Consider the following 14,534-nt stretch of genomic DNA (forward strand, 5'->3'; position numbering starts at 1 on the left):
AGTGAATGCTATTTTATTTGCCCGAAATTTAATTAAAATATCCAGTAGATCTGGGTTCAAATTCGTTCCAGTATTAAGGCATTCGTTCAATGATAATTTTCCTTTTTCTTTTGATGATCCATCTACTACGACGCGTAGCTTTGTCGTTACTCTTTCTTTTTTCTCGACCCCCGAATGGGGCAGGTAAAATACCTGTTCTTTTCTATTCAACTCTTCAACTGGAACTTTCTCTATAATTCCTTCCTCAAGGTATCCTTTTATAACTTTGCTATATTCTTGATAAAATGCTTCATTTTCTTCAAATTTGTGGGTTAGATATATTAATCTCCTTAAAGCCGTATGGTAATTATTGGATAATTCCTCTTTGTTCCTTTTCCATGGAAGCTTCACGGTGTATCTTTCCTTGTCGTAACTAAGGTTTTCTTCAAATTCTTTTAAAGATAATTTCCTTAATTCAGATTTTTCGATGGGATCTTTATCCGAAATACCAAGTGATTCTAATTCCCAAAATTCTTTTAATTGGCTTGTTAATTGTCCATCATTACTGACATTTTCTTCGTAATTCATAGTTATAGGAGAACTCCCAATTAAGGAAACGCATGTGCCAAGGCTTGATACTTCTACAGGTCCTTGAATTATCCAACCGAATATACTTTCAAGTGCTACCAAATGTGGATGAGAGTGTATAATGAACTTTTGGTGCTACTACCCTTACGAAAATAATGGGTCTTCATTTAGGAGCAGTTTAGACCAATTGCTTTTTTCACGTTGTTAAGAGGTTTAAGACCTCTTCTAGACATCTAGAATACTTCTATTTGAGGTCTTTTAGAAGTATTCTAGACGTCTAGAAGAGGTCTTAAACCTATTAATAATTTGCACCTGCGCGAAACCATTTTTAGTCTGATTTTAAGATGGTCTACAGACCTCTGTATAGAATAGCCCTATACAACGTCTGTTAAAAGTATGGTTAGAAGATGCCCCTGAGAGGTCTGATTGGAAGATGCTCTGTAGAATATTAGATGCTCTGTAGAAGTCTGAATAGAAGATGCTCAGCAGAAGTCTGAATAGAAGATGCTCAGCAGAAGTCTGAATAGAAGATGCTCAGCAGAAGTCTGAATAGAAGATGCTCAGCAGAAGTCTGAATATGTTATGTTTGTAACATATAGATGGCGCCAGCCTCTCCATGTTTTGAAGCTCTGGCTTCTCTCTCTCTATAGTTCTCCCCGAAGCAATAATATCAGTCGCGCTCTAGCCTCCATTAGGTTCAGACTAACGCTTTTCCCAAAGCAGATTATTAGTATTAATATCAATGTAACTAGCCTTAATAAACTCTGTCTTTATTTAACAAAGAACTCCAAGGTATAAGTTATTAATCCGGCTCTATTTAATACTCGATCGACTCGGTAGTATTAGCTGACAAAGACATAACAACTGGCGACGGAGATTCCGTACCGATCCCACCCTATCGCTACGCATCAAAATGGCGGCTGCTTTGTCTATGCTCGTCGAACCTTTCGACTCCACTACATGTGATTGGCCCACCTATATGGAACGCGTGGAACTTCTTTTCACCGCTCACGATATTGCTGCCGATAAACAGGTGGCCACGTTTTTGACTTTATTAGGCCCACGTACCAACACTTTGTTACGTAATCTCACGGCTCCAGCCGCGCCCTCAACTAAGACTTTGGCCGAACTCAAAAAGACTCTCGGCGATCATTTATTCCCTAAGCCTTTGCTTGTCGCGGAACGCTTTCGGTTCAATCGCTGCCGGCAATCGGCTTCCCAGCCCGTATCCGCGTACGTCGCGGAACTGAAACAGTTGTCGGTTCAGTGTGATTTTGGCACAAACCTGGACGATGTTTTACGGGATAAATTCGTTTCTGGTTTGGTCAACGAAGGTATATTGAAACGTCTCTTGTCGGAAAGTGCCCTAACCTTCCAGAAAGCCGTCGAGATCGCGGTCTCTATGGAAACCGCAGCCAAAGACTCCGTCGAACTTCATGGTTCCGTTGCGAGTAACAACGTACACGCTCTCCGCGTCGGCGGTCACCGTTCTACACACCGTCCGCCCCGCTCTACTGCCTCGCCCTCACCCAGGCCTCAGTCCTCTCGTTTTGGAGGGGGTGATACAGGTAGACCTGCTTGTTCCCGTTGCGGGGGAAATGATCACTCGGAGGTCTCTTGCCGTTTCAAACGCGCCCAATGTAACAGATGCAAACGACACGGACATATTCAACGTGTTTGCTCTCAGAATTCTCCTCAGGACGCTAAGCGAAGACCGTCTCAACGTAAGAAACCCAATATTCATTCGCTCGATTCGGAAACCAACGAAGTCATTTCCGAAAATGAGGACGACGATTCCTTTCGAGGACATCTGTACACAATAAATTCAGAAACTCATGGCGAAGACTCTCCCATCATGATAGATCTGCAGATTGATAAGAAACCCTTATCAATGGAACTGGATACAGGCGCCGCTGTTTCTGTCCTTCCCAAAACCATCTACGATAAGATCTTTCAACATATTCCTTTGGAACCAACAAGAAAGAAACTCTCTACATATACGAAAGAATCCGTTAAACCACTAGGTGTCATCTCAGTTTCGGTTCATTATGGATCCCAAGAGATAAAAGAATTACTCTACGTTTTAGAGGGTGATGGTATACCTCTATTCGGAAGAAGCTGGCTTAGTAAGCTCAAATTGGACTGGAAAAATTTGACCTTATCTCACAAACACGTCCCTTGTTTGTCTCTCAATGAACAACCGGACAAGCTAAAGGACATTCTGGAAAAACATAAGGAAGTCTTCAGTTCTTCCATCGGCAAATTGGCAACCTTCCAAGCCCACCTCCATCTTCGTGATGGTGCTACGCCCGTATTCTGTAAAGCCCGAAATGTTGCTTACGCTCTTAGACCAAAGGTTGATCAGGAAATAGAACGCTTGGAAAAAGAACAGATAATTACTCCAGTAGCCTTCAGTGACTGGGCTACTCCAGTGGTCCCTATCGTTAAGCCTAACGGCTCCATTCGCCTTTGCGGGGACTATAAAGTAACCGTCAATCCGTCTTTACAAATAGATCAACATCCAATGCCGTGAATAGAAGAAATGTTCGAAAAGTTAACACAAGGCACGAGATACACTGAAATAGACCTCAGTGAGGCCTTTATGCAAATCGCGGTGGATGAGGAAACAAGTAAACTGTTGACAATCAACACCTCCAAAGGTCTCTATAAGGTCAACCGATTGGCTTACGGGATAGCTTCATCTCCAGCGATATTCCAGAAAGCTCTCGAACAAGTATTATCTGGCCTAGATGCTGTCAGCAACTTCCAGGAGAACATTCTCATCACCGGAGAAACAGATGACGCGCACTTGGAAAACTTGGATAAAACCCTACAAAGGTTAGAAGATTTTGGCTTAAGAGCCCGGAAAGACAAATGCAAATTCTTTGTCGAATCCCTGGAATGTTTGGGACATACAATTGACTCTAAAGGTTTACACCCAAATTCCAAGAAAATAAACGCAATTCTCAACGCACCCATTCCAACGGACATTTCACAATTGCGTTCTTTTCTCGGCTTAGTTAATTACTATGGCAAATTCATCCCGAATATCAGTATGAAACTGCATCCCTTACACAAACTATTGAACAAGAACGAACCGTGGAAATGGACCAAAGAATGTCACACTTCTTTCAATGCGATTAAGACCGAACTAACTTCCGATCACGTCCTCGTAAATTATACGCCTAATTTACCTCTGATTCTGTCCTGCGACGCTTCACCTTATGGTATCGGCTGCGTTTTGGCTCATCTCTTGCCGGATGGCAATGAGCGCCCCATCGCTTACGCTTCGAGAACGATGACTAAAACAGAGCAAAACTACGCCCAGGTTGAAAAGGAAGCTTTATCAATAATTTTCGGCATCAAGAAATTTCACGCATACCTCTACGGTCGGCACTTCACGCTCTACACGGATCAACGTCCTTTAACGAAGATCTTGGGCCACCATTCCGGTCTTCCGATTTTGGCCGCGTCGAGACTACAACGTTGGGCGGTTATGCTCGCTGCTCATGACTACGAGATTAAATACAAACCAGGTACTAGTCACGCTAATGCCGATGCTCTTTCGCGCCTTCCGTTACCCGTTACGGTACGAGACACTGCTGACGGCGCCGACCTATTTAACCTTCAGCAACTCAGCTGTTTGCCCATCACTAGTCATGATATTGCCAAAGAAACACGCTGTGATCCACTTTTATCCAAAGTTTTGGACTATACCTTAAACGGTTGGCCAACTTTAACGAAGGAGGAGGTAGATCTCAAATTTTATTTCTCTAAGCGAGAAGATCTGACCGTTACTCAAAATTGTCTATTGCGAGGAATGCGAGTCATTATTCCGTCAAAATGTCAACCAAAGGTACTAGAAGAACTACATAGAAATCACCCGGGAATTGTTGGCATGAAATCGATAGCCCGTAGTTACGTCTATTGGAAGGGGATAGACCAAGATTTGGAACGCCAGGTGAAATCCTGCTCGGAATGCCAACTACTCAGTAAAAATCCCGCCAAAAGCCCTCTGCATCCATGGATACATGCAGATCGACCATTTCAAAGGGTACATGTAGACTATGCAGGCCCTTTCCGTGGTCATATGTTTTTCGTCGCTGTCGACGCTCACTCAAAATGGCCGGAAGTTTATATTTCCAAAACGTCTACGTCAGAACAAACTATCGCGAACTTGTCCAACATCTTTTCAAGATTTGGATCTGCTGAATGTATCGTCAGCGACAATGGACCCTGTTTCACCAGTTCGGAATTTGAAAACTTCACGAAAAATTTCGGAATTAAACACGTATTCTCCGCGCCTTTTCATCCTTCAACTAATGGACTCGCGGAAAGATTCGTCCAGACGCTGAAAAATGGAATGAAACACTCACATCCTTCAACGTCCATCCAACAACAATTGGACGATTTCCTAATGACCTACCGAAATACTCCACATTCCACAACCGGGGAAACTCCCGCTAACATGTTCTTGAAACGATCTCTAAGAACACGTCTGACGCTCATGAAGCCGGACATCAATGCGAAAGTACGATCGCAACAAACCTCACAAGTTCTTCAAAGAAACATATCCAGCAATAAGACTTTTGATATTGGAGATACCGTTTACGCAAGAGATTACCGAACTCCAAAACCTAGCTGGACTCCTGCCAAAATAATCGAAAGAACCGGACCATTGTCATACCGCTTAGAAACTCAAGAAAACATGATTTGGAGAAGACACCTCGACCAAATACTAGACAGAATTGCACCTGCAACCCAAGAAACGGTACAATTACCTAACTCAACGAATCGCAGCTATACTCAGAACCAAGTATTCACTAGTCCAATATTGGAACCACCTACTACGTCACATTCCAATACAACGCCAACGAATACAGCGAACCAAACTCCTGCTACGCAGAAAACCTTGCCTTCCCAAACACGTCAACTACCTCTAGAAGACACTCCAACGGCTACGCCAAAATTTCGCCGTTCGAAACGTCTAATCAAACCTCCGAAGAAACTCGATCTTTAAATTCAATCGAACTCTAACATTAAGTTCCTAGTTAAAGGATAATACGAATAAGTTTTTTGAAGTTTATTAATTAGTTATAAGTTTTGTTGAAGCTCAATTTAAACAAATGAATAAATAAATAGTTCCTAAAGTATAGGCAAGCAACTTCAAATGTAAATTGGGAAGAGTGTTATGTTTGTAACATATAGATGGCGCCAGCCTCTCCATGTTTTGAAGCTCTGGCTTCTCTCTCTCTATAGTTCTCCCCGAAGCAATAATATCAGTCGCGCTCTAGCCTCCATTAGGTTCAGACTAACGCTTTTCCCAAAGCAGATTATTAGTATTAATATCAATGTAACTAGCCTTAATAAACTCTGTCTTTATTTAACAAAGAACTCCAAGGTATAAGTTATTAATCCGGCTCTATTTAATACTCGATCGACTCGGTAGTATTAGCTGACAAAGACATAACAGAATAGAAGATGCTCAGCAGAAGTCTGAATAGAAGATGCTCAGCAGAAGTCTGAATGGAAGATTCTCAGCAGAAGTCTGAATGGAAGATTCTCAGCAGAAGTCTGAATGGAAGATGTTCTCGAGAAGTCTGAATGGAAGATGTTCTCGAGAAGTCTGAATGGAAGATGTTCTCGAGAAGTCTGAATGGAAGATGTTCTCGAGAAGTCTGAATGGAAGATGTTCTCGAGAAGTCTGAATGGAAGATGTTCTCGAGAAGTCTGAATGGAAGATGTTCTCGAGAAGTCTGAATGGAAGATGTTCTCGAGAAGTCTGAATGGAAGATGTTCTCGAGAAGTCTGAATGGAAGATGTTCTCGAGAAGCCTGAATGGAAGATGTTCTCGAGAAGCCTGAATGGAAGATGTTCTCGAGAAGCCTGAATGGAAGATGTTCTCGAGAAGCCTGAATGGAAGATGTTCTCGAGAAGCCTGAATGGAAGATGTTCTCGAGAAGCCTGAATGGAAGATGTTCTCGAGAAGCCTGAATGGAAGATGTTCTCGAGAAGCCTGAATGGAAGATGTTCTCGAGAAGCCTGAATGGAAGATGTTCTCGAGAAGCCTGAATGGAAGATGTTCTCGAGAAGCCTGAATGGAAGATGTTCTCGAGAAGCCTGAATGGAAGATGTTCTCGAGAAGCCTGAATGGAAGATGTTCTCGAGAAGCCTGAATGGAAGATGTTCTCGAGAAGCCTGAATGGAAGATTTTCTCGAGAAGCCTGAATGGAAGATTTTCTCGAGAAGCCTGAATGGAAGATTTTCTCGAGAAGCCTGAATGGAAGATTTTCTCGAGAAGCCTGAATGGAAGACGCTCTCGAGAAGTCTGAATGGAAGATGCTCTCGAGACGTCTGATTAGATGATAAATTCAAGTCGTCCTATGTTTAAGAGAAATTCGGGCTGAGTCACGGAATAAACGTATATAATATTTTTTCAATCATCACAATTAGTTTAAGCATTTTAGGTATTTTTATTTAAATGATAATGTCTTCGTGCACATTTCCTTCAATGTCACTCCCACATTGTTGCTCAACGGCGACGGACTTGCCTTTCCCAATAGATTCTTCATTTGAATCATCTGCTCTGCTGCATGGCTACAATAATCGGAATTATTTCACTATCATTTAAAACTTAGAACACCATAGAAGAATATTTACTTGGTACAATTTAGTCAAACGATGCAGGTTTAGTATGAATATTAATCCGATGATACCTGACAGATCTTTTAAAACCGGGAATATGGAAGCGCGAAAAAAACCGTTATGTACATAACCGGCAGGCTCTCACCCGACTGTGGCTCGATGCTCGAACGTTCATTTCCCGCCTTTTTATTATACTTCCACGCATGCGTCAGACTGTTTCTAGGCTAGAAACTTCTTATTTTTAGACCTTCTCACGCTTTCATGTTTTTTTCCTTTGACCTTCTACAGTCTGTATGTTCATTTCCCGCCTTTTTCTTACACAACCTGGCTGTTTCTAGGCTAAAAACCTCTTATTTTTGGAACTTAAGCAAAAAGTCCAGGCTTTAATTTCTAGACCTTCAGTATGCCCTTTTAAAGGTACTTATTTTAGACCTTTTAAACTGTTCGAACGGAAAACTTATACGAGTTTAACGCTGCTAAGAATGGAAAGACATAACTGTTTCATTGCATACCAAAATAGCGACGGTGGCTTAGATTAAGGATAAATTATTTTTTTCTTAAACACGAACCCCCCCTTCAACCGAACCCTAGAATATTTTGCTATTGTTAAGAAACTGATAGTTGATGAATGCTTTACAACGGAGACCTAGCCTTCTTAAATCGACATCCCATAAAAATGATTGTTTACACTAGAAATGATGGCACAGAAATAATTTCTGTCAATAATATTAATTCGCATCAGACTTCTGTTTGGGTTGGGGATGATATTTTTCTAAATGACATTGTTAACGTGTTGGAATATGACAAGATCATGAATAAACATAGACGTCTGAAAATGTACATCATGATTTTCTGCGTCAATAAGGACTTGCAGCTTACGACGTTATCCTTAACCCTGAGCATAAGCGTCTATAAGACTGCTTAAACATCTTAATATTAGACCGGACTGAAAAACGTCCCTCTTGGAAAGAGGTAGAATTAAAACCTTTAAGTTGGTCTACAAGGGCAACAGATTTTAGGTTTCTTCTTTAACCCTGAACATAGGCGTCTTTAAGACGTCTTAAATATCTTAATGTTAGACCGGACTGAAGAACCTCTTGGAAAGAGGAAGAATGAAGATCTCAAAGTGGTCTACAAGAGCAACAGAATTTAGATGTCATCCTTAACCATGAAAATAGGCGTCTTTAAGACGTCTTAAACATCTTATCTTAGACCGGACTGAAGAAACTCTTCAAAAGAGGAAAAAAGTAGGACCTCTACAAGGGCACCAGAAGTTAGATGTCATCCTTAACCATGAAAATAGGCGTCTTTAAAACGTCTTTAAACATCTTATCTTAGACCGGACTGAAGAACCTCTTCGAAAGAGGAAAAAGTAGGACGTCTATGTTGGTCTACAAGGGCAACCGTTTTAAGATGTCATCTTTAACCCTGAACATAGGCGTCTTTAAGACGTCTAAACATCTTAATGTTAGTCCGGGCTGAAGAACCTCTTCCAAAGAGGAAAAAGTAGGACGTCTATGTTGGTCTACAAGGGCAACCGCTTTTAGATGTCATCTTTAACCCTGAACATAGGCGTCTTTAAGACGTCTAAACATCTTAATGTTAGTCCGGACTGAAGAACATCTTCGAAAGAGGGAAAAGTAGGACGTCTATGTTGGTCTACAAGGGCAACCGTTTTTAGATGTCATCTTTAACCCTGAACATAGGCGTCTTTAAGACGTCTAAACATCTTAATGTTAGTCCGGGCTGAAGAACCTCTTCCAAAGAGGAAGAATTAAGACCTCTAAGTTGGTCTACAAGGGCAACCGCTTTTAGATGTCATCTTTAACCCTGAACATAGGCGTCTTTAAGGCGTCTAAACATCTTAATGTTAGACCGGACTGAAGAAACTCTTCAAAAGAGGAAGAATGAAGACCTCTAAGTTGGTCTACAAGGGCAACCGATTTTAGATGTCATCTTTAACCCTGAACATGGGCGTCTTTAAGATGTCTTAAGCATCTTAATGTTTGACTGGACTAAAGAACCTCTTGGAAAAAGGAAAAAGTAGGACCTCTATGTTGGTCTGTAATTTAGGGAATCCAGAATTGCTCTTGGCTAAGACCGTGCAAAGACGTATCATAAGCCTAAAATGGATCTTAAGTTAGACCATCTTAAAACTAAAGCTAAATAGAGGTCTTATAATAGCCTAAAATAAACCTTCGATCATCCCTATTTTTAACTTAAACTAATCAAGAACAAAATAAGACCTCTTTTAGTGTTTAAAGTGCAAGAATAGACCATATTTAGACCGATTTATTTTCGTAAGGGTAATTTGGAATTTAATCTCTGGATTTTCCCAGTAATGACTTGCCAATATAAATCTGATCCAATCAGTACTTGAATTTCTTCGTTATAATTTTCTTCTTCTAACCCTCTATCTGCTAATACTAATCCCAAGTCATTCAATTCTTTGCGGCAATTTTCTCCTGGAGATTCAAATTTTGCGGTATTGATGTTTGGGGTTTCTATAACTTCCATTTCCAATTCTCGATCATCAATTAAACTTTTCAAAGTGATTTTTACTTTTCTTCTAGTGACAATCGTCGGTTCTTTTGCACCAAAAACGTGCAATTTCAATGTAACTTCTTCTATTAAAGGTAATTCTAATTTTCTCGAAATATCCTCTCTAATGAATGACGTTTGACTACCGCTATCAATCAAAACTCTAACTTCTTCTGCCCTGTCTCTGAACCCTTTTAGCTGAGCGCGAGCTGTTTGAAGTAAAACAGCACTTTCTTTCTTATCTGTAGGAACTACGGAGTTACTACTTATTTCCTTTGGAGACGTTTCTTCTACCTTATTCTCTTCAACTCCCCTTTTGCTTTCTCGTTTTTCCCCTTGTGTACACACAGCTGCATGGTGTCTTCCATTACATTGTTTACATTTGATCTGTGATTCGCAATTTTTCGCTAAATGACCCGCTACAATACAAATGTAACATCTTCCTAATTTCTTTAAAATGTTTTTTCTTTCTTCGACTTTCGTTATGCTTTTGCATGCTTCCGACTTATGATTATATCGCTGACAAAATAAGCAAAATCCGCTATTTTGAGTGGTCATTCCCGTTATCAAAGCTGCTGATGAAGTGTACGAGGGTTTATTATCCTTTTGGTAGGATTTACTAGCGCTGTAATTCGTTCTGCTATTTGTGTTTGTTCGACTGAAGTTTTGAACTTGTGACGAATGGAGCGTGTCTCCCGAGCTTGTCATTTTATAAAAATGGGCTCTTTCCCTACTTTGTAAAGCATTTCTTATAAACTCTAATAACTCTTCCGCGTCTAATTCTTGCTGAACATTTCTTATTCTATTAAATTCGACGTTTATGTCGTCTGGGAGCTTCCCTAACAGTATGGGACAAAGAATAGTTCCATATTTTTCCGATGCTCTTATTCCAAGAGCCTGGAGACCTCTTACTTCCATTTCACATACGTCAAAAAAGTGTCTATAAGCTTTCAGATCGCTTGACTTCGCAATAGGTTGTAAATGCGTAAGTTTCTTGATATGCGCGGTGACAATGTCAGTCTTATTACCGAATCTCTCGTGTAATCTACCTATAGCAGTATCATAATTCGCGTCTGAAAATGACATTCCGGTAACCGCGGATGCAGCTTCGCCTTGTAAATAGGATTTTAAATAATTGAATTTTACACTCTTAGGTATCGAATTATTATTATGAATCGCGTTTTCAAATTGAGACCAAAAGTCTGTCCATTTAGTTATTTCCCCATTATATTTCTCTATTTCTAATTTTGGCAATGACATGTTAAAGTTTTGCGCGACAGGCTGTGGCATATAACACGAGAAAGGTACTTGCGGATACATTGGCTGGCTTGCCGGATAAGGTAGCGTTCCTGTTCCTATTCCTTGTCCAATACCTCCCATTTGTGGTGGCATTGTATTTGATAACGACACTAGCGGCGGGTTCGTTGATATAACACTAGGTACAGTTTGTACTGTTGAAATTAAAGTCTGTGGAGTCTGTATTCCCGCACTAGTTGTAATGAACGCTTGTGGTGAAACTGCAGGTAGTTGAAACGAACTACTTGAGATTATTGTTCCAGGGATAAAAGGTGGAGTTAGGATTAGTGGATTCTGTGAGGCTTCTGTCGATGTCGTCTCCTTGGGATTTGTATAAGATTCTGGTGGTTCTTCCATTATATCTCTCGATTCAGGGACTTGGATGTTTTCGAGCAATTCAGCCATTCTATAAGCTGACGGTACTTTAGTAGCTTTTTCTTGCATGATGCTTATATAATGTTCTAGAGTCACTTTAGCGGTAACCATGTCTTCCTCACATTTTTCGCGAGAGTCTATTTCCTTTTCGATTGAAGATGTTGGGAGAAGTCGATATATGTTTCTATCCAATTTTCTTATAATTGATTCGTGCTCGTTTAATTGGACCTTCATGATCTTTAATGCTACTAGATTCATTTCTGCTTTCTGCGTCTCACTGTGAATCCGTTTCAGCAAATTGGTTAATTTTCTTCTCGTGGCGGTTCTCATGGCTTTTGCCTTTTCTAATTTTTCTTCAGGTGTCATTTCGAAACTGCTTTCAGAACTGACTTCATCGTCTTCATTACTTTCTTCTCCCGTTCTTTCTGTCTTTTCTTCATACTCCGCCATTATAAACTGTGATAATTCTATTTCCTTGATCTCTTCTTAATTCTTTCTTTATAACTTTTCTTTCCAATATAATTAATCGCTTATACACGTATACACGACTATTTTCGATCTTCTTAATACACCAGCGATATAGCTTATACGCTATATTGTTCCGGTTTTCAAAATTTCTTCATTTTTTAATTGTTCGTTAATTGGATCTCGCTTATACACGGCAATTAGATCCCGGGTTTCGGCACCATTTTATGATTACATGAGACCAGGATGATTTAAACAAACAGTTTTATTCAAAATATTTTAAAATCTTCAAAATTCTTATACACTCTTTTCTTATTATTAACTCCTTATACAGAGCTTCGCGAGAACGTCCTTTCCGATACAAGTATTTTTACGTTCTGAATATTTTGGAGAGGTTGGTCCTCTCCCTCTTATTGTCATACTAGATGTTATCTCTCTTTGCGGCGCCATAGTGCCCCGTTTTACTGTCCCCTATGAACTTGGGAAGGGGTTTTCTATAGATATTTTTCTTGGAAACTTTTAGCGCATTATAAATCAAGTTTGACACTTTTACTTTCTAAGGTACAATTTTTAAAGGGCTGTTAAAGTACTAGTTTTAAAGGTGTTATGAAAGTAAGCAAAATTTATTACAAAACAAAATAAAATAAACATTTTTCGAAAATATAAAGATAATAAGATTTTCTTTATTGGAACTTTAGGAGTTCCAACAATATCCGCAAACTACGCAGTCACCAGAGGTGTACCTCAAGGCAGCATACTGGGACCAACTCTTTTTAACACCTACACAAGTGACGTAAACATGTACCTCAATTCTAGCCTGTCTAAGGAATATGCTGATGACAGTGCTCTAATAAACTCTGCTGAAACTATTGAGGACCTAATGGAGGTCATGCGGACTGAAGCACTACTCCTAAAAACTACCCTAGGCGCAAGAAGTCTCATACTCAACGAAACAAAAACGGAATTTATGATACTGTGTCCAAACGGAATATCACTAGCACGAGAGAATAACACTAAGATACCAGCAGCAGGCACTGAAATAAAAAGAGTAACATCATATAAATATCTTGGCGTCATGCTGGACGACACCCTATCCTGGAAACAACATATTGACTATGTCATAAAGAAGACGAACAGTAGACTTGGTATTCTAAGACCGCTCTACTCGGCTTTAGATACTGACACGTTAAACCTACTGTATAAAACATTAATTGAGCCAATTTTCACCTATGGGGACATCTTTTACCGCTCGACCAATGAACTTAACCTCAAGAAACTTCAAGTAGCCCATAATAACGGCGCCCGTTTTGCAGCCAAACAAAAGAAACGCTCGTCGGCGACGCACTCCCGAAAACAACTAGGATGGCTATCTTTACACCAATTATACCAACGGAATATCCTCATCTTCATGTATAAGTCACATAAAGGCAAGTGTCCAGAATACCTTATGGACTACCTTAAAAAATCAAACGAGATACATAATACCGCAACTCGTGGCTCAACCCTCAATTTCTATGTGGAAAACCTTCAGACGTCCCTCCGCAAGAAAAGTCCAAAGCACCGCGGTATAAACTTATGGAATACCCTCAAACCAGAGTTTAAACAGATACAATCAATTGCACAATTTAAAAACGAAGTAACCACATGGCTCCAGAGTATCTAACCTGATACCTAACAAGACTGAAGAACTTTTAACTGAACAATTTCTCTCTTTTTAACCTTACATTCCTTTTATTTAATTTAAAACTGACAGGACCTCTTTGTAAATCAGTTTTTCTGAAAGAGTTATCCGAATAAAGCCTTTTTATTATTATTATTATTATTATTAATAACAACTGGCTAGGGGGAAGAGATAGTCTGACGTCTCTGGTTGGCGTAGAATACTGTTTCCAACCGTTAGGGGGGATGAAACTCCAGTAAGAGATAGAAGGGTATGACGTTTCAGGGTCAGAACTGTTGGCTCCCTATACAGTGTCCATGTCGCATACACTATAAAGTAACTAAGAGTGCCACATAAGCTTGAGAACTGCCTGCTCAATTCAATACTGGTGAAATACAGTGATCACGACAGTATAAGGTGCCATTTCTAGTTAAGCATACATTTTTATCTCTCTATCTGAGGTGGGGTGGCGTAGCGTGAGGTGGGGTGGCGTAGCGGATAGCGCTTTCGCCTCGCAGCAAGAGGATCCCGGGTTCGATCCCGGACTGTGGCACCGGGTGAAAATCTGGGAACAAATCCTTCTGCGTAGAGTTTGCAAGTTCTCTCCCCGCTTGTTAAAAGGAGTTTTCCTCCGCGGTCTAACCCGGTTTCTCCTTTCTATCAAAACTTGCAGAGGTTAACGGTAATAGTTAGTATAGGGCGCTGTAGGTTAGCTGTGGCATAGGGGCTAGCCACCACCCCTCTATGCATTATAAAGGGACCCACCTGTAAATAAGCCACAGGCTTAGTGTGGATATCCCTTCATAGACAAAAGCTTAGATTATTATTATAGAAAATCGTAAAAATCATGACTTTAGCCTCTCTACCTATTATTTCCCAAAGTTGTCGCGAATGGTAACTACAATAGCTTGAAGTTTACACCCTTTCCCTTTGTAAGCTGGCAGTTTAAGGGCTATATGATTCGCCACGGTTTTATGTGAAAGAA

At 40.3% G+C, this 14,534-nt stretch overlaps 3 protein-coding genes across 3 annotated transcripts; 2 read left to right on the top strand and 1 right to left on the bottom strand.

Annotated features, from left to right (window-relative positions):
- Positions 1-21: 21 nt before the first annotated feature.
- LOC149587429 (uncharacterized) lies at positions 22-567 on the bottom strand (the record flags this gene model as incomplete). Its single annotated transcript, XM_089863270.1, has 1 exon — positions 22-567. A coding segment is annotated over exon 1 (546 nt), but the record flags the coding sequence as incomplete, so codon positions are not given.
- Positions 568-885: 318 nt separating this feature from the next.
- On the top strand, positions 886-3,100 carry LOC149587430 (uncharacterized). The gene has a single exon (XM_089863269.1). The coding sequence runs from the start codon at positions 1,481-1,483 to the stop codon at positions 3,098-3,100; it is 1,620 nt and encodes a 539-aa protein (XP_089719395.1). The 5' UTR covers positions 886-1,480.
- A 9,588-nt stretch (positions 3,101-12,688) lies between these two features.
- On the top strand, positions 12,689-13,552 carry LOC149587431 (uncharacterized). The gene has a single exon (XM_089863274.1). It carries the CDS (start codon positions 12,689-12,691, stop codon positions 13,550-13,552), a length of 864 nt encoding a protein of 287 aa, XP_089719400.1.
- Positions 13,553-14,534: the final 982 nt, after the last annotated feature.

Source organism: Phalangium opilio, unplaced genomic scaffold, assembly GCF_054372755.1.
Source record: "Phalangium opilio isolate 3A_F unplaced genomic scaffold, DU_Popi_V2 ptg001156l_1, whole genome shotgun sequence".
NCBI lineage: Eukaryota > Metazoa > Arthropoda > Arachnida > Opiliones > Phalangiidae > Phalangium > Phalangium opilio.

Bases quoted from the DNA above. Each gene is read 5' to 3' on its own strand.
- LOC149587430 (XM_089863269.1), top strand. From the start codon at position 1,481: ATGGCGGCTGCTTTGTCTATGCTCGTCGAACCTTTCGACTCCACTACA.
- LOC149587431 (XM_089863274.1), top strand. From the start codon at position 12,689: ATGTACCTCAATTCTAGCCTGTCTAAGGAATATGCTGATGACAGTGCT.